The sequence below is a fragment of the Fopius arisanus genome, unplaced genomic scaffold (assembly GCF_000806365.1).
Source record: "Fopius arisanus strain USDA-PBARC FA_bdor unplaced genomic scaffold, ASM80636v1 scaffold00001, whole genome shotgun sequence".
NCBI lineage: Eukaryota > Metazoa > Arthropoda > Insecta > Hymenoptera > Braconidae > Fopius > Fopius arisanus.
The window spans coordinates 605,519-623,237 of NW_011887740.1; the positions used below are offsets into that span (position 1 = coordinate 605,519).

At 34.7% G+C, this 17,719-nt stretch overlaps 3 protein-coding genes across 7 annotated transcripts; 1 reads left to right on the top strand and 2 right to left on the bottom strand.

Annotated features, from left to right (window-relative positions):
* Positions 1-344: 344 nt before the first annotated feature.
* LOC105263603 (cytochrome P450 9e2) lies at positions 345-2,346 on the bottom strand. Its single transcript, XM_011299947.1, has one exon. It carries the CDS (start codon positions 2,076-2,078, stop codon positions 579-581), a length of 1,500 nt encoding a protein of 499 aa, XP_011298249.1. The 5' UTR covers positions 2,079-2,346; the 3' UTR covers positions 345-578.
* A 699-nt stretch (positions 2,347-3,045) lies between these two features.
* Positions 3,046-13,630, top strand: Graf (GTPase regulator associated with FAK). Of its 3 annotated transcripts, XM_011300358.1 has the most exons (17): positions 3,046-3,739; positions 6,049-6,206; positions 6,907-6,978; positions 7,057-7,269; positions 7,747-7,851; positions 8,011-8,082; positions 8,207-8,273; positions 8,541-8,638; positions 8,712-8,806; positions 8,914-8,995; positions 9,452-9,554; positions 9,638-9,859; positions 10,209-10,642; positions 10,874-11,063; positions 11,730-11,886; positions 11,969-12,099; positions 12,376-13,630. In XM_011300358.1, the coding sequence occupies exons 1-17, from the start codon at positions 3,580-3,582 to the stop codon at positions 12,465-12,467; spliced, it is 2,451 nt and encodes an 816-aa protein (XP_011298660.1). In that variant the 5' UTR covers positions 3,046-3,579; the 3' UTR covers positions 12,468-13,630. The 3 variants fall into 3 exon arrangements, with proteins under 3 accessions (XP_011298660.1, XP_011298746.1, XP_011298823.1); XM_011300444.1 differs by lacking the exon at positions 8,011-8,082; XM_011300521.1 differs by lacking the exon at positions 6,049-6,206 and having other exon boundaries at positions 3,632-3,739.
* nSMase (neutral sphingomyelinase) lies at positions 12,746-17,706 on the bottom strand. Of its 3 annotated transcripts, none has more exons than XM_011300156.1 (7): positions 17,481-17,706; positions 17,310-17,379; positions 16,397-16,570; positions 15,831-16,014; positions 14,826-15,152; positions 14,656-14,761; positions 12,746-14,440 (listed from the first exon to the last, which is right to left on the bottom strand). In XM_011300156.1, the coding sequence occupies exons 2-7, from the start codon at positions 17,351-17,353 to the stop codon at positions 14,082-14,084; spliced, it is 1,194 nt and encodes a 397-aa protein (XP_011298458.1). In that variant the 5' UTR covers positions 17,354-17,379; positions 17,481-17,706; the 3' UTR covers positions 12,746-14,081. The 3 variants fall into 3 exon arrangements, with proteins under 3 accessions (XP_011298458.1, XP_011298541.1, XP_011298376.1); XM_011300239.1 differs by having other exon boundaries at positions 17,310-17,395; XM_011300074.1 differs by lacking the exon at positions 17,481-17,706 and having other exon boundaries at positions 17,310-17,464.
* Positions 17,707-17,719: the final 13 nt, after the last annotated feature.

Sequence of the window (17,719 nt, forward strand, 5' to 3'; positions counted from 1 at the left end):
ATTGTTCGGTTGGTCCCATGTTTGAGATATTTTTCACTGTCTCTATTTCAGATGAATCTCCAGTCAAATCAAATAGCATTTTCATGCTATCCTCTTCGTTTTTTATATTTTTAATTTTATGGTTTTTTATTGTTTTATTGTTATATTGTCATGAATTCTCAGAAAATTGCAAAACTAAACTTCAATTGGGATTGAATGAAAAAATAGAGAATAATTAATGTAAGAAAATATTGCGGACTGGGAGAATTCGTTTTTCAAAGTAAATTCGAGAATTTTTTTAACAAAAGATTAATAAAACATGTTTATGAGAAAAAACAATTTAAAAAACAGTTTAAAACAATTTATGAGAAAAACATTAATTTAGTCTCAAACACGCAAAATTGGTGGTAATTTTTTTCGTTGAATAATGAGACTTTTTTCTATAGTTAATAATTAGTATATAGTATATTAATTAGCCAAAGAAGTTTTTTGAGATTTGTAACAAACTGTTGATCAAATTAATCCGACAAAATAAACCGTTTTTGGATCTTGTAATTATTTAACGACTCGCTAAGTTTCAATTTATTCCACTCACATTTTTATTTACTTCTCCTCATTACATCCAACCAAAATCCGCCCTCAGCTCCCAAATTAAGATTCGACTTATCAAACTCCAGAGGCATGATCATTTTATCACTGATTCGTAATGAGCATTTCAGCATCAGATAAAATATCACAACTTTGATTTCCAGAGTAGCAAATCTGTTTCCAATGCACATTCTGGGACCTGAGCCAAACGGAATGAAGGCTGGAGAATGAAGTGTCTCTCTAGGATGATCAATGAATCTCTCCGGAATGAATTTGTTGGGATCGTTGAAGTACTTGGGATCTCTGTGGATGGCGTAGATCGGGAACCAAAGACCTTCACCAGGCTTGACGAGAACTAGTTGCATTCCAGGTAATGCTGGAGGTAATTCAAATTCTTTAGTGCAAATTCTGTCAGTACCTAAAGTGATCGAGTACATTCTCAGACACTCATTAACAACAGCATCCAAGTACTCCATCCTATTAATCGCTTCATAGGTAAGGTCTCCATGACATGCCTCCCAGACTTCATCAATCTCCTCCTGGAGTTTTCTCTGAACTTGATGATCATCAGCGATGTGATGAGCCAAAAAGCACATGATAGTCGACGACGTCTCAAAACCACCGAAGAAAAAGACAAACGCCTGCGCTGTCATGTCAATGATATCGAGTTTAAGTCCTTTCTCATTGTTCCTAGAGTCCATCAGCAGTTGAATCATATCCGGACGGACGATACCTTCCCGATCTCTGGTTTGAATGGTGTTCCTCACAAGGTCAGTGAAGAACTTCTCAATTTTCCTATCCAGCAGATGAATTCCGAGAATCTTCATGACGATTGGTACAACCATTTGCAAGAGCATCTTGAACTTAACGAAGCCCTTCAAAACCCCCGCCTTTTTACCAAGGACATAGAATTCATTATCCGGGTGCTTCATCGAGTCAACCTCAACGCCGAAAGCACAAGTTGCTATGACGTCTGTCGTGTAACGAGTAAATGCGTCTTTAGTATTATATATTACAGGTTTTTCTGAGGTCTCTTTGGCAATGTAATCGGAAAAATTTTTTGCACATGCCGACATAAGCTTGAACATTGCTTTCATTTTGCTAGATGTGAACGTTGGACTCAGTAGAGTTCTCATGTCCCGCCACTTATCCCCATTGAGAGCAGACAGATTAGCACCAAAGAATGGATCCCGGTCTGGATCAAAATACCTCTTATGATAACTGAAATGATCGAAGTGCTTGATACTGATGATCTTAATCAACTCTGGATCACGAATCACTAGTAATGGTCCGTTGAAGTAACTACCAATGTATTTAGCGTCACTCTTGGTGTCGTATATTCTAGTCATCATGTCAGCAATCGAAATACGACGGAAGAACAGAGCGCCCAGTGTTTTACTGATTGATAATGACTTGTCGTAAATTATTCCTCTTTTATCGAAGTCATTCGGTTTCCGTAGATAGTAAGTTATCACTGACACTATTAATAGTGTTAATATTATAATCCACATTTTTGTGATCTGTTTTTATGAAATTTCGATTTATAATCGATAGTAGTAACGCACTAATAATAGAACACGTTAGGGCTGTGCGAGATATACAGTTCAGCTGCTGCTACGTCGACTGTGACAATTCGTGACATTCGATCTTGTTTATTATCTCCTTCCATTTACTTTACCTGGTTATCTTAAAAAATCAAATGTAATTTAGCTGTTGTATATGATTGGCGGGTCAGGAGTAGATATGATTGAAATCTTCAATCTTATCTATCAGTGAAATGAAGGTGTGAATGCAATTTAATAATTTGGCTTTAATAAAAACAAAAATGATTATTTTTATTGGTAATGGAGCAATGGATAATGTTAATTTATAATTTTTATAGTCGCCCTCATATCTCTAATTTATACGCGTTGTAAGGTCCATATGAGAGAATTGATTAACAGAATCTTCGGTCCACGCATGTTACATTATTAAGAACTAATGATTGAAATAAAATAGCCAGTTTCCATCTGACTACCGAAATAATAAACTATTGTTAAACAATTGTTAGTGAATATCTCGAAATTAAAGGAACATAGTGAATTTTTTGTAGAAAGTTTTCTGGTGGTGGGATAATTTCCATGCACTTTCTCTACAGTTTTGTAATTCTTTTTAAAAGTTTATAAAAAACTCAGAAAAATGTTGGTCACCTTGAAACTTCGCGACTCATTAAATAATGACAAAATACAAAAACGTAATATTTTTTTACATCAATCCTATAATCAGTTTGCAAGAAAAATGTAAAAACGTTAATTTTAGCTATATATGGGTGTAGAAGACTTAAAACAATTCCAGTCGAAGCAAAAAACCCGCTCCGAACACAAGACGAATGAGCGCTCCTAACGTTCACTGTGAACACTATCTCCTGCCATTGGTTCCATGTGTTCCATTGGTTCCATTCGTTCCATCCCAAAGCTATTGGTATTATTACTGGCCCATCCCCACCACCATCACAGTTACTGCTATGGAGTATCCAGAGCTGCTCAATTCCAATCTGAGTTGAAGTCGTTGAAGTGGATTTGTCGACCATTGCCATTAAACATAATCTCGATATAACGAATGCGTCGAGAAGAGCATATTTTTCTCATAACCGTCGTCAAGTGGTGCCCAATGAACAAGTGAATTAATGGCTCGATCTCTACAAGTGCTGGGGGGAGTACCACAAGGGCGTTAGCGCAATTCAAAAGTCATATCTTCTATCAACCGTATATACGTTTTGGGTGAACAAAAAAAGGAGGAAAAAAAATATCGATTTTGAGACCATGCACCAAACACGGTGATTGCGCGCTGCAATACACATCTGTAGCTGTACGCAGTAATTGAAATTCGAGACAATTGTTACAATAGGATAAGTGGAATTGATTGGTTTGTGGCCTGGGTTTTAAAGTTCGATTGTCAATGCGCTGGAACTGACTTGAAGGCGAAAACAACTGTGGAGATTTCAGGATTTTTATTATTCAACATAATTGTACGATGGGTATGGGCTTGAAACCCCTCGAATTTACTGATTGTCTCACCGACAGTCCGTATTTTCGTGAGAATTTGCACTATCACGAGAGCGAATTGGAAAAAACTAGTCTGCAAATAAAACGACTTATCAAAGAGGTCAAGGACTTGCTAAATGCTGCTAAAAGTAAGTATCATTTCCTCCTAAATTACTCAATTCCTTCAGCTACCACATACGATAAATAAATTACCTCATGCACTCTTTAAGATTATATATATTTTTTTCTTGAGTCACACACACGTAATCAGAGGCTAATTATGTTTAATAATCTCGTGGAGGCACTGAGTGACGCGGTTCATAATTCAAGGAGAGAAAAGTAATAGTCGAGATGGAGAGAGTCTCTTGTAGGATATGTCTAATGTATTTTTTTTTTTCGCTTTTCTGTTGAGATTGGATTGGCAATAACTGTAAATATGCATGAGTTCTTTATTTGTGTTAATATTTTTAGCACCTGTGATATTTTATCTCTTAAGCGGTGAGGTACATTGGAGATTCTGCACGGAATTTATTATCCTTATAGTGTGAGAGATAGGTTTGAAAATTTGTGGATTAATTCAGTATTTCTGGGTCAGGATTAATGCGAATTGAGTAAGAGAATTTTGGAGTATATGAGGGACATTTCGTGCCAACTCAGCCATTCTTATTTCATTTTGATTTTTAAACGTCAATTTTTTATTTCAGCTCAGCACTCAATTTTTTTGCATATTCTTATAACATCAAAATTATCTTTATTTCAATAATTATTATCGTCAGCATTATTGGAATGGTTACTAGTTATTGTTTTTCATTTTTGTTGACATTACTTGTCAATGTTTGGCAAGGAGTTAAATTGTATATTAATAACAAATTATAATTCAGTAGCGGAGAGGTGAATGAGATAAGTTGACTTATTTCCCAGGTGCGTTTTTCAGAAATATTTAGAAATCTGAGGAAGTTAGCGGAATTTTGTAAGAACATTTGTTGTAGCACTCGATTGGTTCCACAAAAAACGTTATAATCAAAACTTTATTATCTTCTTTAGATTCTGAGATATTCACTAAAAACTGAATAGTCAAAAGTGACTGCTCTCTGGTTACTGATTCGCTGCATAATTAATTTGGATGACTTATAAAGTTAATTGGCGAGAATTTTTTTATCTCCGTATGTCTTTTTTTCTTTGAGCTCTTCAGAAGGATTCGAAGTACCATTTTTTGTTCATTCATCAGAGAAATTTCTAGAGTATATCATCATTATTAGCGTTCCTGAAATCACATGTATATTTCCTTTTCAATTCTTCTCGTGAAAAATCGGAGAGATTATTGACATGCAATATAAAAATTTAGTAGCGAAATGGTAAAGGGAGGCAAGTTGAATATAACAGTTTTGTAAATATCGATTGACCTCAAAATCTATTGATATTGATTTTACAAGAAAATGTTCATGTATCTTTTATCTCGGAAGTTTAATCGACTGCAAAGAAGTTCTCTGATATCGATAATTTTTGGAATAAATCGAGAGTTGATCAAAATTTTTAATTGAGCATTTCCGATTTAATGCTGAATGTTATCTGCTCGTGATATCAATCACCAATCTCCGAGGATAATGCGCCATTTTATTCGACGAAAACAATCACTGATCACTGATTATTATGAAGTCCTGAAGATATACATTTTGGGGGAACAGCGAATTATGCAATTATGAATCAGAATGAATGAATTTCTCAATGCAAACGATTCGGCGGGGAGATGGTAAAACTAGATGAACTCATTTTAACGTTAACAAATTATTTCTGATTACTGAGACATTATTTTTACGTTCAGTTTTAAATTTTCTACTTAACGAGTTATTACCGGTATCTTCTCATTTTTTATGTTTTTTAATTAAATTACTGGGCAACCGTAGATCAGATTAACATGATAAAATATACGGTTGTTTTGTTTTATCAGTATTGAATGACTCAGGATTTTTTATAGTCGTACGTTTATTTATATAAATTTTTGGTAAAAGTTTATGAATTTTTGCAAAAGTTTGCGTTTGAAAATGTTCTACGATGAAGAAATTAAAATGGTATATTTTTTTCGTGAATTTTATCAGTAGTTTATTAGAAATTAAAAAAAGCTTGTATATTGAGAAAATATAAGAAATAATTCTTTAAGGCTTTCAAAAGATTTGGAAAGTCTCAAATTGAAAGTTATTAAAACCATAGCTTAACTAGTCCCTAAGTAACTCATTATTTTTTTCAATATAATCAACAAAATTTATTGATAAAGAGATATTAATTATTAATAGTCTAATTAATTTGAGACTGAATCGTTATTTCATCATTAAAAAAAATGGAAAGTGTCAATTTGGGTTTGTGAATTTGAAATAGGATCATCTCGTTCCATCAATCCTCCCCCGAATCAATTTTCGAAGTGTAAATGAAGAGTTTTATTTTTGTATGAATTTTTCGAAAGATCTGTCCCGAGCCCAGAGAGCATTCTCCAAAACACTGCAAAACTTTAGTTTCGAATGTATTGGCGAAACCCAGACTGAGGATGAATTACATATATCACAGAGCCTAAAGGAGTTTGGTAAACTAATAGCATCGATCGAAGATGAGAGAGATCGCATGGTAAGCAAACCGACAAAGTATCCATAAATTGGAAAGCATAAGCCCAATCATTAATTAGAACCATTGAGCATCGGAAAATCCTTAACTCGACAAAAATGACTAATGCATAATCCAAAAATGCCAAATTTTACATTGGGTTTGAGAGAAATTTTTGGTAATGAGAATAAAGATTTTAAAAATGACACATGGATACAATTATTTTCACTGGCAAACCTTTAAGCACTGAGGCCTGATTAAATCATTAATTTCATCGGTGTAAGCATGTCCTCATTGCAAATCCCCTCCCCAATAGATCATTATTTTCATTGATTCACGGTAATTAATAATAACATGCAGTTAAAACCAAGAGTTAATTAGATAATTTTGTAAATATCTTAATTTAATGTTCCTTTTTTGTAGTTGGCAAACTAGGGATACGCAAGTATTGTATTAAGTGCAAGTGTTCTCGTTGAGAATTTCGTTATTCTAGTACTTGTGAGTTTGATTGAAAAGTTATTTTTGTTGTTGAAGTGCCACAGTCTTTACAGTTCACAATGTGCTGCACACTTTTAACGGCTTTTTTTCTCTCTTCTCGTAGAACGTGTCGCACATTAACTCATGCTCACTAATCACACTAATTACTGTCCTCGAGGGGACGTTTATTTAATTTTTGAAATCATTTTGTTCTGTGCTCGGGTATTTACGGTTGTCTGGTTTGCAGCTTGCAAGGGCTTATGATCAGATTATTCTTCCTCTTGAGAACTTCAGGAAGGAACACATCGGGGGAGTGAAGGTAATATTGAAAATTTCAATTGAATTTCAAATAATCAATTGAAAAATCACTGGTAAATTCTTATTGGGGCTCTTGCAGGAAGGAAAAAAGAAATTTGTCAAGCAGACCATCAAATTCTGTCAGAGTCAAGAGCGATATTTGAATTTGTCGACAAAAAAGCAGGACAATGTTCTTCAGGAGGCCGATGCAACATTGGATATGGCAGAACGTCACTTTTGTCAAGCCAGTTTAGAGTATGTGTTTTTACTGCAGGAAGTTCAAGAGCGAAAGAAATTTGAATTCGTGGAAACGGTAAAATTAATTAATCATCAATAAACCCAAAAACAGCCCCTTTTTTTTAAAGTTTTAGGTTTCAATTTCAGAACTTTCAAAGTCTCAAGTTGAAATTCACGCGAATCTTAAGGAGTTATTGAAGATATCTCTCATTTTCCAAGTTTCTTACACATTTTTCAGAAACTTTTGATAAGATTGACGTGAAAAAATATACTGTTATAACTTTTCTTATTATTTAAAGTGTCTCGGAGTTGTATCGCTGGAAAAAAATTCCTACTAATTTTTCTCACACGTAGAACTTTACCAAAACATAGCAAAATAGACAGCTATGAAAATTAGTGAGTCATTAAAACGCTATCTTTTTTCACGTCAATGATGCAGGATTTCCCAGAAATTTGCAAAAAAATGAAAAATGAGAAGATATTGGCAATAATTCAATAACCCAGTGACAATCATTCAAAGACGACCATCTATTAACGTTTTAACTTTCCTCAGCTTCTGGGATTTATGTTTGGTTGGTTGACGTTCTACCACCAGGGTCACGAAGTTGCTAAAGATTTCAGGCCTTATATGACCGAACTGCAATTGAAAATACAGAAGGTACATAATTCGCCCAACCCTCTTATTTAAACTCTTAACAATAAAAAAAAATCTCAAATATAACTCAATATAATAATATCGTCTAACAGCATGAGTATACAGCTAATGACTATTACCATTACTCGTGTGTGTATTTGTTTTTGTTGTTTGTTTTACAAGACTAGAGAGAATTTCCTTGCCACCCGGGATAAAACCGAATCGCTTATGAATAAAATGAAGGACATGAAAAAGGTAATGTTAAATAGTGTAGTTATGCTTTTTAATTCATTAATTCAAATATTAAAAACTTAACTCAAATTGCTACAGTTATCTGGATAGTTTCATTATTAAATTACTAATATCTGAACATTTTCAGTCAGCTGTTGAGACCGGATTGAGCAAGTTGAATTCACGAGAGGGATATCTTTTTTTGATGGAGAAGAGTAAGATATTTTTGTGTTTACTGCACATTGAAGATGTGCAAATATCTTTTACAGTTTGGTATCGATTATCTTAAATATTCAGAAATTTTCTATCATACAATTAGTGACTCAACTTCTCGAATGAAATGTCTCAAATTCCGTAAGACAAATAAAAAAAAAATCCTGAATATTAGACGTGCAGTTCTGGGTTCAAAGAAAATATTTGGCTATCTTTAAAATTCCTTCTGGTACAATATTTGCAGTGCTACAATCTAACATAATTTTCAGAGGCTTTTGGTACAACATGGACGAAGCAGTACTGCACATATCAAAAAGACAAGAAGGAGTTCACAATGATCCCGTACAATCAATTAACCGGAAAATTCGTGAGTCATAACGACATAACGCCCGCCATAAACACGAAGGCCGAGTTATTTAAATTATTAATTTCCTCTTTAGAGTAACAAGGAGACACTAACACTGGCGAGTTGCGTTCGTCGTATGTCCGAGACAATTGAAAAGAGATTCTGCTTCGACATCACAGCAGTTGACAAGTGAGCATTAGAATTTGCATAATTACTTACGTAATCGGTGGCAGAGCAAACTCTTGGCCAGTATTCGTCATTCTTATTTGAAAATGTTTTTTCATGCGCATTTGTAGGCCCGGCGTAACGTACACGTTCCAGGCATTATCTGAGGAGGATAGGAAGCTATGGATGGATGCCATGGATGGAAAGGAACCAGTGAGTCTCATTTTATTATTCAACTGAAAAATAGTTAATAATTTCGATGTACCTCACAATCTACATTAGTCTCATTTTTTATTTTTTTTAATTCTTCATATGCGTTATTTATGTAAAAATAGTCTTGTAATGTTAAATCGAAATTTTTAATGTTGAAGACGAATTTTTTATACTGCGGGAAATTTATAATTTGTTTAATGAAGACTCGATGCGGTAAGATAAAGAAATTCTTTTGCAATATCAAGAAATTTTTTATCTGGATCAGATCAAATCGTATTACAAATTCTTCATATACATAAAATATCATACTTTTATTCTCATTCTTGAACCCTTCTTTTGTTTTTCAGTAAAATTTATTTGAAACTTTTACTGAAGTAGATAGGGCAGCTGTTACTATATTACTTAATTGAATTGACAAATTAATTAATAATAACCGATGTTTCTACGCTTTTGCAGACTTATGCGCTCCAGGGCCCATCAGTAAAGACTGAGGAGACGATCTTGGATGAAAATGGTTTTACATTTGTTTCAAAATGCATTACAGTGCTTGAAGACAGAGGTAATTGCTCTCCGAATGTAATTTATGTGTTCTTCTGACATTGCCCTGAGATTCAGTCAAATAATCGAGTGATATTGCCAAAGGTCTGGAAGAGCAGGGGCTTTACCGAGTGGTCGGAGTTGCCTCGAAAGTCAACAAATTGTTGGCGATGGGACTGGACCGAAGGAAATTGGAAAAGCTCAATCTCGATGACAGATTCGAGTGGGAGAGTAAAACAATAACGAGTGCACTTAAAACCTATCTGAGGACCCTATCCGAGCCTGTTATGACGTTTCGATATTACAACAGTTTCATAATTGCTGCAAGTACGTGTTATCCATAATTAAACTATCAATACTTCGGGTAAGTGGTAAATTACGATAATTCTTTTTTTTCGAGACTAGTTTTTATCCGATTTCCCGAAATTGAAAGGAGATAATGATATTTTTATTTTATAATTTATTATTTTTATGTCTATATTTTTTTTGTGTGCTGTATAAATTTGTGAAGTGCCAATGCGTATTAATAAAAAAAATAGATTGGATAAAAATTGACCTCGAAAAAAAGCATTTATACTAGTTTACCACTTGGTTGCTGAATATAAGCTTCGGATAATAAAAAAGTTTTTGAGAATAAAGGCCACATGAATGACCCATTAATTACCAAATATTCCAGAACAAGAGTCTCGAGAATCAAGGATCAACGATGTACATATCCTCGTGTATCGACTGCCGAAGTACAACTTCAATATGCTAATGCTATTGATCAAGCATCTCCGAAATGTAGCAAACAAGTGCGACAAGAATTTAATGACAGTTGGCAATCTGGCTGTTTGTTTTGGGCCAACACTACTGCGCCCCGAGGAGGAAACAGTTGCCTCGATAATGGACATTAAGTTCTACAACATCGTTGTGGAGATATTGATCGAAAATTGCGAGAGGATTGTAGCTGGGCCCCCAGAATTCACTAGACCCTCACAGACTCAGCAGAATCCCATGACAACTGGAACGAGACACGAAACTGATGATAGCCCCAGTGCAACCGCCGGAAATGGAAATGCCATTAATAGATATACCGTGCACACTGCCGTTCCTGCCACTCATTCGCATGTAAGTTAGCTTCTCTCAATGTTCCTCGGAGTTTTTTCATAACAAATTGTACAAGTGGAGCACATTAACACAAAAGGACCACTTTTGTCAAGTGAAATGACAGTTATACAAAAGCTCTTTGCGAGAATGGCGTTATCTGTTTTAGTTGTTTACTGAATCGATTTGCTATATTTACGTTTCTGCCACTTTGTTGTTACATTTATTATGATTTTCTTTCCACTCTCGATACAGTTGGTTACGAGATCGTATTATGATGGTCCGATTCCAATTGTAACGAAGCCATCGACCCTGGATGATCGGAAAAACGGAGATTTCGAGGACATTGAACACGGCGCGCAACGACTGCCAATGTTCTCCGATGCCCGAGTCAGTCGTTCCAAGTTGACTAATGCCAATTTCATGTATCATTCCGCGGACAAAGGTAAATTACTAATTTATGAGGAGTTATCGTCATTTTTGCGGCTCAGTGGAAACCGTGTAGTCGATCATTTTTTTTATTTTCTAACTTTGCCTCAAAATAATGTAGGATGTTATGACTCGTGAGGATGCGAAGTTTCGATGAATGGATGGACGGATTTCTGAATTTAAAAAAATAGGAATTCATAAAAAGGAGTAAAAATGAATCTAAAAATCTGAAATTGTGAGAAATAATGAGGATTATTTGGGAGCACATCTGGGCAAAATTTCATTGAAGGAAAATATTCTAGACATTTCGAAAAGCGTTCTTAATTGAGATTGTGAAGAAGCTAAAGTGAAAAGAATCGTGCAATTCTCTGAATTCTTCATAATAAATTATTACTACAGAGTTAATTAATCATTAGTTATAATGAGAATTAATTATCATTACAGTTCAGATAGTTTTCTCCAGTCATGAATGGTCTCAGTCTGGGATAATACCAAAAAGTGCATTCTGCAAAAACTAAAAGTTCTTTAATTTTATTGACAATTGAAGAAATTTGTTCACAGAGATATAAAATAATAATAAGGAAATGAAAAAATGAGGCTATCGTTGGAAAGATGGTAGAGTGAATTAATACACTAAATCCTTGGCAGGAATTCATGCGATTTATGAATTAAATGATTGCAGTTCTAGGTAGTGGAAACACAAGTAGTTCAAGCGAGTCAGTGGCTTCAGACTCACATTTATTCAGTCAGGAGCTACCGACAAAGCACAAACGTGGTTCCATGATGGGTATGCATTATCCGTCTGGCTACACGCAACGCAGTAATCCAGCGATATCAGTGTACGTTTCAATATCATCGCAGTGTTTCAATTGAATGAAACTTCAAACTGCTGGATCATTGATTGATTCTTTTAAATTCCAGAGTTAATACCTCGCCGAGCAGTGGCAGGTCAAGCCCAGGGCAAGGAATCTGGCGAGTGCGGACTCTTTACGCCTGCATGGCTGAAAATGATGGTGAACTGTCATTTGAACCCAATCAAATCATAACAAATGGTACATTTTTATTTATCCTTTAGCATTCCGTTATAAAGCGCTGGAATTAAAAACAGTTCAACGGACATTGAATTACGCTGTTCTTATATTCTTATTCGTTCCTTCTAATGAATCTCTTTTCTGCGTCTTTCATTTCATTTGGATAATAATTATTTTAAATTATTTAAATGATTTTAACTGGCAATCAATTGTCCGATAAGTTAATTAATTAAAATTTTGTATTCATCCAATTGCTTTAGGTGAATGATTAAATGATACTGATTATTTAATTTGCAGTGAAACCCTCTCTTGAGCCAGGTTGGCTGGAGGGAACATTGAATGGGAAAACAGGACTGGTACCGAAGAATTATGTAGAACAGTTACCCTAAAGAATGATCACGTGAACCAAAGAATTCACAGACGCACTGTTCACTTTCGTGACACAGCATTCACATTCCTACATGTTTTAATTTTGTTTGTTTTGAATTAATTATTTTTGTTGCACATTGTTGGTCTCTTTGCAATATTTATTAATTCAATAGCAATTGGCGTTGATAAGTCCACTTGCATTTTTAATCTATTTTATTTATGAACAAGTGCCCGATTTGCTCAAGTACATCGGCATGCATTATTTACCTGTAAATAAATAGTCTGTAAAGGGCCCAAGGAAATGATTAAGGTAATTTATTTAAGTAAAATTTGTATACAAAAGTGTGTATATTTTGTTGGCGTAACCAGCTAATTTTTATCTTCAAAGTATGTAAATAATTGAAGAAAATTTATATTTATGATAGAATAGTTTTCGATGAATTTTAATCGCCGCACACTTCTGCCATTTTCAAACAAAAATCAACTCCACGTAAATTAATCGAAGGAACAAAAAGATTTTTGGTACATTTTTCAAAATCACTATGATTTTCTTTACCGTAGCTTAACTATTATACTGGTATGTGAATAAACACTCCACTAAAAACACTCCAGCAATTCACATTCACACGTGCATCCACTCCTAATGCATTATAAATCTCCATTTCTTTTCAATGGATAAAGCGTTGGGAATCTGAACCCTTTTTGGCCTCAAGTGTTGCCATTTTGACGATTTTATCAAAACTTTGATGATGAAAAAATGTGAAAGACTTGGATTTCCTATAATGGGCGAATACCATTGTTACAAATATTTTAAAATGCATCTACCTTTACTTCGCACACAATGATTTATCTAATTATCAACATTAAAGTGCTTTTATGCATGCCATTTTTCCTAGCACCTATTCAATGTATTCTAAATAAATTCGAAGGAAATACAAAAATGGAATTTTTCCCAAGAAAGTTATTTAATTTTCTCGAAAATCATAAAACTTCTCTCTTTACATACTCTTATAACATCTGAAAATATATCTCCGAAGTTGTAGACTTTTATTGTCAAATAATAGTGAAAGAAATAATCAATCTGTTTTTAGGAAAAATCTCGTTACTCTCCCGAAGCGGGCATTGAGATTAAATTTTGCAGAATGATTTCAATGAATTTATTTAGAGTATAGTTACGAGTCGGTATGAAAAATAACGAGCATAAAAACCTCTCTAATAGACATATCACGAATTTCCAAAGCATGCGTTCAGTGCACGGGCACTCACTGTGATTGACTCATATCGACTGCTTGAAAAATATATTTCCATTAACCTACTGAATTGATAAATTTGTCGCTTTATTGTCTAAGTGAGCTGATCATTTTTCCCCAATACTTGAATGGCAATACCGTCCGGAATAAAGCGATAAAATCAACATGGAACTCTCCAAAAATAAATTATTCCCCAAGGAAGAACTAAAGAGAATAATAAACTTTCTTACAATTTTGTAAACTGGACAATTTTTGTATAAGAAAAAATAATTTGTAAGAGCACACGAAAATATAATACTAAATAACGTAAACATAATTGTCAATCATTGGTGGGAAAGTGGAGGGTATAAATGCAACAGGTGGAGGGGATGAGTTTTCCCTGGACTAGGCTGACATTTTCTCCAAATTGGTATTTCTGTTCAACTGCAAGAGACGCGTTTCCATGGCAATATAACCGGCTTTGAGGGCATTCTGCTCGACACAATTCCAAATTGAGCTCATGAACAAGGCGTAACAGAGAATAGCGGTTGCCAAGAGTCGGCCAACATTCACACCAATGCTCACGCCGATTGATTCATAGGAGAGACCGAAACCCATTGACCATATGAGGGGCACTGCTAACAGTAGACTAGCCAGTAGATACCATATCCGTTGCTTACGAATTTCTTTGAGCGATGTGTCACAGATGCTGAGTGCCTCCTTCAAGGGACCTCGGATATCTTTCTCCACTGGATCGTATTTCCCTGCGAAAACCGAAGACATCTATCAATACATATTTGACATCATGCCTATGGAAACAAAAGATCATAATTCCATTTAATTTAAGTTTCGTTTAAGGATGATCAGCCCTTTTTAAACCAAATTCTCAGTATATTTTTGCAAGATTCATTTTATTTATTTACAAGTAAAAAATGCAATCCAAATTTTGTCTTACACAATCATACGATTACCAAATTACCTTTTATTAATTTAAATTCAGCTGCAACGGCCTCGTGATCGGAGTAGCTGACACTCTCATTGGGAATTCGTCTCGGAAAAGGCTGATGGCACTTCGAAACTTCAAGCTGAAAAATGATGAACCTATAGAAGATGATAAAGAAATAAAGAAAAACGTGACGAGAAGCAAACCTTGAAGTGTTTGGAGCCCAAGTATAGAATGTGATCGATTCTTTTTCCCTGTGGCAATAGCTTAGCGATTTTCTTCGGGGTGTAACTATTATTGGCACATTCACTGGTCCCAACATCGCTGTGAATATTTGAGCATGCATCTACCAGGCTGGCAATGCCACTGATTATTTGATAAGCCAGGTCATCGGGGCCTGTATTGAGATCTCCACCGAGAATCACCGCATCTGCACCCTGTCTTGTCATTCTGATGAACTGAGCCATGTCGAATGCCTGCAGAACTCTGTGGGCCGAGTATTCATCGTTCTCGGTGTCATACTCGGCGTGCAACTAATTACAACGATTACAGCATTTCAATTTTTCCTTAATCAGGCTTCCAAGAGAGCCATTAATGAATCAGGGGCATCAGAAGTGAAACGAGATTATTCAGGCATCTCCGGGGATTATCTCAAGCTTTAACAACCATCCTCAGGCCTTTTTTTCAATTAAAAATTCATTAAAAAATGTTGTAATATCAAAAAAAATCTATTTTCAATTCTTTTAGAAATTTATGAGACTTGATCATTTTTGGAAATTTTTCAATTGCTTGATTATATCCAGAATGCACGAAGTTTCAGTAATAATTTTTAATTCAACTTCAAGTATGCGATTTAGTTTCAGTTTAATTTAATCTGGCTTTCATTCTTAACCGCGGATATTAATCATTCTATTTTTCCATTAAGTCCCATTTAAATTGTTGACTTCACATTTATCACAACGGCTTATTTTATCGAATTTCTGAAGCCTTATAAATAATCTGGAAATTATTTCTACAAGTATCTTCCGTTTTCTTTCCTTTTTCATTCTATTTAGAATATTTAGCATATTTTTTTCAATTCAATCCGATTAGCAATTGATTAAGAAAACTCCAAAAATTGAATCCTGGCTAAAAAGGAACATAACATCCTCAAAACTTTCTCGTTTCACCCCGTCCCACGGAAACGATTAAATAATAATGATAGGACTCACATGTGCTACATAAACATTAATATTAGCATCGTGTACTTTTAGTCGACACAAACCAACCCCTTTTCCCCCGAACCAATCCCCATGGTGGATTTTGTGGACATACCCATTGAGAGCCCATTTGTGGAACATTACATCCTCAATCGGATATCGTGAGAGAAGGCAAATACCCGAGCCAAGGACTCCACTAAACACACAAGAACACCAATAACTCATCTGTCGACAATTGTTTTAATCCTAGGAGCGTTCATCCTCGTTTTTTATTGACATAAAATCGTGAATTTCCACCATCAACAGTCCTAAATTTAGAATTTCAGGGCAAGCGGGCCCTGGAGTTTTATTCAGTAATTAATAAACGAAGATAAACGAAAATATAAAACTGAGGGAAAAAGATGGTAAATATCTGCAAGTGCTGATATATGATATCTGATATTTTATTTAATAGCTGATATCTTTGTAGATTGTTACTTTATCAATGGAATTTTCCATTCGAAAATAAACGAAGCAATTTCCATCAATTAAAAACTACGATTTCATGTGGGAAAAATTGCTCTCTTGATGATACCGACCTGTAAAAATAATGAGTATGTGGCAGTTTGTCCTGCGTTTTGTACTTAATCATGTTGAAGTCCTTAAGAGACCAGATCTCCTGGAGACAAACGATGTCATAATCTCCAGAGGATAGCTGCTCGGCTATGGCCTTCATCCGCCTATCCCTGTGCCTCGAGACATAGGGAATGCCCCTGAATAAATCAAACACCAAAAAAATCAATCCCCGCTATAAATATAAATTAATAGATCCAACCAATCGTCTAAATCAGTCCCAAGAACGTCTCTACACTGATCTACATCCGACCTCCACAAAAATATAAAACTAATTCGTCGATTATCAACCTTGGCAACCCGATAAAGAAACATAGAGAACAAAAGTTTAGATTTTCTGAATATCCGGTTATGATTGGATATGAATTCTCAATGTTGTGGGTTTTAATTAAATTTGTGATGAAATCGTTCATCAAAGTTGTCAAGCGTATTGAACAATTCAATCAACAAAATAGGGTCTTTTATTCCACAGATAAAATTTACTTCGAGCATTTACTTGAGAAAAGTATTCATATGTTAGAAATTGCAGTTCGTAATTTACAGACGATTATGATTAGATTTTAATTATGACGTTCAATCTAGGGTAAGATAGACCTTCCAATGTGGTATTCTTCAAATATTCATATTATTCATAATTATTGTTTATTTCAATTTAATATTTTTAGATATTTTTTACAGAAAAATTTCAAGTAATTGATCGATTGAACCTCAAAATTAACAAGATTGTCTCTTAGATGAATATGATTGTTATAGTTGAAATAAAATGGGGATTCCTTAGTCGAATAAAAACTTTTAATTGCAAGAGTAAATACTTCTCTCAAGTAAACAAATACAAATTAGCAAAAGTGTATTTTTTATGAATGCAGACAGAAAACTCACCAGCAATTGAGAGTTAAAACTCTAAGTACCACTTCCTCACTCATTATCACTCCAACGTCCTCAGATGACACTACGAAATAAACAAACTAAATGAATGAACAATGATATTAGCGTAATCCTAAAAGAGAACAGGTGTCAGGCGAGCATTGTTGCACAAAAAATGAGACTCACAGCTGTTTTCACCGATTGAAAATTCCCCCAGTGCTTTCAAAAAACCGACAGAGGAACTATAGACACTTTCTGATATCTGCAAACAGTTTTATATGATAATCACAGAGAAGGCTATTTTCTAAGGAGTTGTTTGCACTCAATCAGTGATTAGTGAACCTGAAGAGATCTTCAGCACTCGAAAGCTTCGGCGAAATTCCCTCGAGATCCTGTTCGGATCAGCTGAGCTATGACTGCTCCAC

Bases quoted from the DNA above. Each gene is read 5' to 3' on its own strand.
- LOC105263603 (XM_011299947.1), bottom strand. From the start codon at position 2,078: ATGTGGATTATAATATTAACACTATTAATAGTGTCAGTGATAACTTAC.
- Graf (XM_011300358.1), top strand. From the start codon at position 3,580: ATGGGTATGGGCTTGAAACCCCTCGAATTTACTGATTGTCTCACCGAC. The intron at 6,979-7,056 runs GTAATATTGAAA...GGGCTCTTGCAG, and splicing joins AACACATCGGGGGAGTGAAG to GAAGGAAAAAAGAAATTTGT. The intron at 8,083-8,206 runs GTAATGTTAAAT...GAACATTTTCAG, and splicing joins AAATGAAGGACATGAAAAAG to TCAGCTGTTGAGACCGGATT.
- nSMase (XM_011300156.1), bottom strand. From the start codon at position 17,353: ATGAGTGAGGAAGTGGTACTTAGAGTTTTAACTCTCAATTGCTG. The intron at 16,571-17,309 runs GTGAGTTTTCTG...TGATTTATTCAG, and splicing joins GTTTTAACTCTCAATTGCTG to GGGCATTCCCTATGTCTCGA. The intron at 14,441-14,655 runs GTAATTTGGTAA...CGGTTTTCGCAG, and splicing joins TGAATTTAAATTAATAAAAG to GGAAATACGATCCAGTGGAG.